Source organism: Phalaenopsis equestris, unplaced genomic scaffold, assembly GCF_001263595.1.
Source record: "Phalaenopsis equestris unplaced genomic scaffold, ASM126359v1 Scaffold000277, whole genome shotgun sequence".
In the NCBI taxonomy this organism is placed as follows: Eukaryota; Viridiplantae; Streptophyta; class Magnoliopsida; order Asparagales; family Orchidaceae; genus Phalaenopsis; species Phalaenopsis equestris.
The window spans coordinates 381,888-389,151 of record NW_018164719.1 but is presented as its reverse complement, the minus strand read 5'-3'; the positions used below and the strand labels follow the sequence as shown (position 1 = coordinate 389,151).

At 36.2% G+C, this 7,264-nt stretch overlaps 1 protein-coding gene across 1 annotated transcript; it reads left to right on the top strand.

Annotated features, from left to right (window-relative positions):
• The first annotated feature begins 3,564 nt into the window (after window positions 1-3,564).
• LOC110024887 (E3 ubiquitin-protein ligase XB3-like) lies at window positions 3,565-6,946 on the top strand. Its single transcript, XM_020725077.1, has 8 exons — window positions 3,565-3,820; window positions 3,887-3,946; window positions 4,050-4,121; window positions 4,220-4,341; window positions 4,424-4,564; window positions 5,519-5,626; window positions 5,728-5,980; window positions 6,502-6,946. The coding sequence occupies exons 1-8, from the start codon at window positions 3,638-3,640 to the stop codon at window positions 6,751-6,753; spliced, it is 1,191 nt and encodes a 396-aa protein (XP_020580736.1). The 5' UTR covers window positions 3,565-3,637; the 3' UTR covers window positions 6,754-6,946.
• Window positions 6,947-7,264: the final 318 nt, after the last annotated feature.

Genomic DNA, 7,264 nt, shown 5'->3' with positions numbered 1-7,264 from the left:
ATATTATCAAATGCCAAACACCCCCCCCCCCCCCCCCCCCCACAGACCCCACCACATTCAGATAAGTATTAGGCTTTCTCAATTCCTCACGGTTACTCTCCACGACATCACAGTCAACATCAACTTTCTAAGGCAACACATGCAAAGCCTCTCACTTACCAAACACAACTTCTAAGATGACTATTGAGATACTTGAACGGCATAAAGAACTATGGATTACTAATTGACTCAGGGGGGACCTTCAACTCAAGGCATTCACTGACGCATACAAGGCTTCCAACCCCGATGACATGCTTCTGTGTTTTTCTTAGACCCAACAGAATTTACTGGTCAGCCAAAAACAACCAACTGTAACCAGATTCTAGATAGAAGTCGAGTGCATGACAGTAGCTTCGGTCACCACTGATATACTCTGGCTTCGACCCCTACTACAAGTACTCCTTCAAATCCATTGACCACAAATGGATCTCTACAGTGATAGCACCTCAACCATCACACTTGCTCATAATCTCATTTTTCATGTCAGGATAAAATATATCGAAGTAGATTACAATTTTATTCATAATCACATCAAAAGCAAAGAGGTTCAGCTCCAGCACACCATGTCTCAAGACGAACTCTCAGACATTCTCACCAAATCTCTCTTTGTGTCACGACACTGCATTCTTACCAACAGACTAACAATCCAACTACTAGATCCTCAGTTCAAGAGATGGTATACAAAGCCCACTGCCATTGGTTCCCATAGGAAAGGCACATACCACAAACAAAAGAATTAAAAGCCTCAGCAGGATCGCACACACGGGCCACAACAAGACAAACTTTTGCCATTTCCACTGTAGCAGAAGGATGAATCCACCTTCATGGAAATCTTATAAAGGCACCCAAAATGAGAGAGGAGAGGCATGGGAGAAAAAGGAGAGTAATGAGATATGGACGAAATTACATAAGGACCCCAATGAATGAGCTATATTCTTTCCCTTTCTATAGCTACCAACTGCCACCATCTCGTACCAGCCACCACTTGGAACCGACAACCAGTCGTCAGCCACCTACAGTCTCTCATCGTCATACATCGTTGCCCCTAATTGTTGACTGCCAATATTGGTCACCTCCTGCATGCCATGCGATTGTTGCTCACCGTCGTAACAGTCGCCTGCAGTCCGTCACTGGGCATTGTTTTCATTATCGAGCATATTTTACTTTGATTTTCTTTTCACATCAAACCAAGCCAATTCTAAATGAACTAAATGAAACTGATAAACATGTTATAAACTTATTTATATTTTTATACATTTAAATTATAATCTTAAATTGAAAATTTAAACATACATATATTTTAATTTACAACACACAAGTACCTATATAATATTAATGCTTGATCCACCTTCTTAACCAGCTGTATATCATGCATTAATCAATTTTCCTTACAAGCTATTCAACTCTGCTGATTCAGAAATGATATTTTCGATGTCATTTTTCTTTCACAATCCATTTCTCTTAATTTATGTAATTACATCATTATTATGTTATTTTAAATCATACTTAAAAAAATTAAACATTGATTTTTACATAAATAAAAATTATTTCTAATTATTTAATTTTATATAAACGTTAAAAAAAAAAATCGCAGTCAACTATTTTCTTAATTAAAATGATGGCATATCTAATATTATTTATACATTTCATGTCTTAACGAATATCTACAAATGTTGAAATTTACATATTCGTCCAAAGAAGTTCCCAATGGGTGACACTGTTAAGATGGTCTTGCAATTATCCTTTTCTTCCACTTGGTTTTAAAGAAACGATATTAAGGATGCTCGGTGTCATCATTTGAATTGAATCCGTATACGTGTTTGTATTTGAAAATGTTTGGGTCATTTCCAAATGATATTTTTTTTTATTTGGGTTAGATTTCAGCAGAGACCGGTTCTGAAATTGGATGAATATTTTATTTTTGACAGTATTTGTTGATTTGGAGTTGTAATTATGTTGGAGGAGTTGATATTTTGATGCTAAAGCTAAGTAACAACAGCAATGGGTGACAACAAGAAGGGCCAGCAGACAAGGCAAATGGTCGATTTCTCTCAAATGGTGGCAATGAGTGGCTAAGTTTGTAGAGTGTAAACTTTGGTAATTACTGGATTTGAGCAACTGCAAAATGCAGACAAAAAAAAAAGAAGTATTTCAATGTTCTGAATTTTTAAAATTTCTTGAAAGTGTAAAAGTTACAAAGGAATGTAAGGAAATCAAAATGCATTATCATAATGATGCAATAAATCAAATTAAGAAAAAATTGAAAGTAACATGATGGGTGTTGGGTCTTCATTTGACTCGTTGAATCGCACTTGAGAAATATATGGTAGTCACGAGAGAGGGAGTAGAGGAGAGGGGGAGAGAGTAATGAACAATAATACATCATGTCTATCGTGTCTAATTATTCATAAAATGATCTACCTTTTTATAGGGGAGAGAGTAGAATTATGATTTTATATTTTTGCCCCTACTTTAAAGGAGTTGTATAAGGTATTCCTATTGCTCGGCTGATTGCTGGCTCGAATGGAGAGGCTTGATTGACTTCAAGTCAGCAGGATCGGTGTGTTCGGCTAAGCTTAGTCGGTATTGCCAGTCGGTTGGTCTTACCTGGTTGTTGACTCTTGATAATGGGTGGGGAGACTACCAAATGTTCCCAGTATGATTGGAGATGCTAAGAGATTTAGACTTCTATTGGGTTGGCTTTCTTACTGGCGGTTTACTTGAATGTCTTTTTATTTTGTTTATGACTGATCAATTTTGACTTAGATCATTCGATCATATTTTGTGGCCCAGTTGAATTTGATTTTGCTGGTATTAGCTAGGACGACTCCTTTCGGTCCGATAAATAACCCTGACATTCTTCTTTTGATGGGTCCTCTGTCGTTATACTCTCTTTATCGCAGTTAGATCTCCCCCATATCATTGTTGTCACATTTTTTACGCACAATAAGAAAGTGAACAAACTACAACCCAAGTCTAGAAAGAAATATACATATTCATTTCAAATAAAAAAAAAAAATTTATATGTGAAGAAATAATGTTAAATATTTAAATCCTTATAAAGAAAGGAGTAGCCAAATAAGAACAAAACAAAAAGAAGAAGAAGAAGAGAAGCAAATGATTGCACCGTTAATCACCAAAACCAAAACTTCAAGGTCCAAAATCAAAATTAAGAGAAAGGTTAAAAATAGATAAACTAAATTGTGGGGGCTTTGAAATACTTTAAATTTAAATGTAATTAACAATAACATTTCTATTTTGTGGCCTTTAATACATACCAAATATATGTCTATGCATTTGCATATTTATCATTTAAATTTTTTTATTTACATATCTCTCTCTATCTCACTTAAATTTTTAATATCACATCAAAAATAAAAATACCATTCTCACAAAAATATCTGTCTTATTCATTTTTAATGAGACATATATATTTTCACCAAAATATTAAATGACAAGCATTAGACACATAAATACATAAGAATTATCGGATTAGCAACTAACATCATACGACAATGTGTTTTCAGTACAGAAGGATTCATTATAAATACTCTCTTATGATTATAGCAACAGAACGAACAGAGCTTCAGTGGCATAGATGGGTCAAACTCTGAGCTGCCGTGTACCAGGCATCGAGCAAGATTTATATGCCGCCGTGCAGTCCGGCGAGCTCAAGGTGGTGGAATCCATCCTTCAGCTTCATCCTGGAATTCTCCGGCGAAGAACTCTCCACAGCGACCTCTCTGTTCTACACATAGCCGCTGCCAATGGTCATCTCGAGGTTTTCCCCTCCGCCTTCTCTAATAAGCTTCATCTTTCTTTCTCAGATCTTCCTTGATGCTTTCAGGTGCTTTCCATGCTTCTGGATCTCGGGGCTCACCCCAATGCTCTCAGCCGGCAAAAACGGGTAACCAGATCGTGAAAAATTCGATCTTTTTCATAAAAAAAGTTGTTTTTTTTTTTTTTTTGGCTATACTGAACTTTTTTTTTTTTGTGACTTTGATCTGAAGACTCCCCTTATGCTGGCTGCAATGCGTGGGAAGTTAGCTTGCATTGAGAAACTCCTTAGAGCGGAAGCAACCGTTAAGAGTGTTTGAATTTTTGAAGTTATCTGTTGCGTTTAGATTTTATCCATTGGTAATTTAGCGATTATACTTAGGTTTAATTTACCTGTGCTCAGATATTGCTGTTTGATTCAGTCCATCGAAGAACTTGCTTGCACTATGCAGCCTACTATGGTCATTCAGATTGCTTGCAAGCGATTCTACAGACTGCGCACTCAAGCCAGATTTCTGACTCATGGTGAGTTTTAAAGCTTTCACCTTTGATTGATTCAGATTTCTTTGAATCTCAAGGTTTGTTTTCTCTTGTTCTTAAATCTCAGGGGATTTTCTCGTTTTGTAAATGTCAGAGATGCAAAGGGGGAAACGCCATTGCATCTTGCTGCCAAGCAAAACCGATTGGACTGTGTCCGAACGCTGTTGGAAAAAGGAGCTCTTGTCTCCGCTTCATCTGGTTATAGCGGGTAACTTTTGTGGATACTTATATGTTAAACAGTGAGAAGTTGACTTTTTTTCTTTTACTTTTATTACTCACAGCCTTGAACTCAAGATTTTATGATTTGTGACAAATTATCGAACCACTGATCCAAGTGATAGCAGTGAGAGTATTGAGTTTAGTCTCATAATTGTTTTTGTTGAGAAATTAGGGCAAAGAAACACAAGAATTAAGAACCCAACGATAAAAAATGAATACAAGGATATATATATATATATATATATATAACCCTAGTGTAGAATATATAATTGCAAAATTACCCTGTACCGTACCCCGAGGGCGTTGTCCCCGCACCCCCAATCGCTTAGCAAAACTCTCTCAATTTGATAGATGTTTCTACTCTGCTACAACCTTTGTACCTTATCTGACATATGAGTCATACCTAACAATCTTTATTCACAAATTTTAAATTTTGGACTAAAACAAATGTGAACACTATTATAAGAGCTAAATTTTGATGAGGTCGAGTAGTTTATGTAATTATGTGGCTTATGAATACTGATTCGATTAAGGAGGGTAATAGATTGTTAACACAATGGCTCATTAAATTGTGAGAGTATTGAGTTTAGTCTCATAATTGAACTTTACCCACGAAGTTTAAATTTTGGATTGAAACAAATTTGAATACTAATATAAGAGCAAACTGTTTGATGAGGTCGAGTAGTTCATGTAATTATGCCATTTAAGAATCTCATTGAAGAAGGGTGATATTCGATTATGGAGGTTAATAGATTGTTAACACATTAGCACATTGAGCTTAATGATGAAAAATACAAATACTTCGGTGAAAAAATCCAAAGTGGTTGCATCAACCCAACTTTGATCCTATTACTTTGCATTCCCTAACAGTCCATTGCTCATTACTTCATCAACTCTGTTTCATTCAGAGCTTGTAGGATTAAAAATAAACTTTTTCGTGTAGTTTTCTAGGAAGCACGCCTCTTCACTTGGCAGCACGTGAAGGTTCCCTGGAATGTGTACGTGAGTTGCTTGCTTGGGGAGCTGATCGCCTTCAAATGGACTCAGCTGGGTAAGCTATAAAGATTGGATTTTTATTAAAAAAAAGGAAAAACCCATCCTTGCATTGCTTGTTGATGTTTTCACTGTTAATCATCGTGCTTATTTTTGCAGGAGGACAGCATATGTTGTTGCATCGAGGAGGCATCCTTTATGCGCTGCTCTGCTGAATCCATCTTCTGCAGAACCATTAGTATGGCCTTCTCCATTAAAGTTCCTCAGTGAACTTAACCCAGACGTAAAGCTTCTATTGGAGAAAGCTCTCGTGGCCGCCAACAGGAAAAGAGAGAAGAAGATCATGAAAGGAACGGTTTTCTCGTTGCCATCGCCTGCACGGTCCGAAAGTGTGGATGATGATAAACTTGAGGTAGTCTTTCCTTCCTGCTTTTAACTTCAATTCTTCCAAGTGAAGTAGAAGCCAGCGTTGCTTTTTTTTTTTAAAGATAACTTTGAATCAAATATATTGCATTATGATGGATGAAGTTGTTAACTAACATTGTCACCTAGATAATACTATTACTCAAGTAACATTGAACAATACTTGTCTCATACAGCCATAAAGTATAATCTCTTAACCATGAAACCTTTCCTTAGCTCATAACCCTAACAATTTCATGTTCACATAATGTCATATAAGTTTAAACGCATAAGATGAAATTTAGAAAGAATTCAAAATCTAACTTTTCTCTCCTATCCAAATGATGATATAAACAGGATTCAAACTACAACCTGTACATAAACCTGAAACATCGCCATCTCTGAAAGTTAAAAATGCTCATAGCTGCAAAGATTCAGCACGAACTCTCATAAATTTCATCCTTTTAGTTCATAATTCATTTCACACTCTCACAAAGCGAAGCTTTCTCAACTCAAAACATGTTATTGCAGTGTAACAGCATGGAACTCTGCTGCATTTGCTTCGAGCAGGCCTGTACAATAGAGGTGCAAGACTGCGGGCATCAGATGTGCGCGCACTGCACCGTGTCCTTGTGTTGCCATAGCAAGCCCAAGACCGATAGCCAATGCCATCCTGCACCGGCCTGCCCTTTCTGTCGAAGTGATATTGCTCGGTTGGTGGTGGCAAATTCAAAGACTAAGGAGGAGATAGAGAAATTAGGGGAAGGCAATCATAAAGCTTGAATGAAGGAAGCGAGGAAGCAGCAGCTTCCTTTTTTTCCGCATGGTTCAAAAAGCAGTGATATGCTTCGCAAACTTTGAGCAATTTGGTGCTGTTTTTCTTATGAATTATATTTGCAAATAGTAAAGAAGATATGTACCTAATTGTTCGTAGGGGTCATAAATCAAAGAAAAGTTGAGGTTAGGTTTTATATTTAGGTGAATAAAATTTTTTGAATGTGAAATATGAGTCTATAATTGAAGGTTGATCACTGATTATTTCTACATTGATATGTTTTTTGTTTTCAAATATTCAATATGAGATTAAATTAAAGACTCTTGTAAATCTGAGTTATTTACTTCAAAAGGCTAATATTTATTTCTTGAAGAAAACATGTTAGATATCCAACACCTAAATTTTGTTTTTCTTACATATATATCACCCAAATCTTTGATATCACATTTAAAGCAACACTAGTTTAACCTTTAAAAATTAAAATATACATTTTCATACTTAAGTAAGGTGGCACATAAG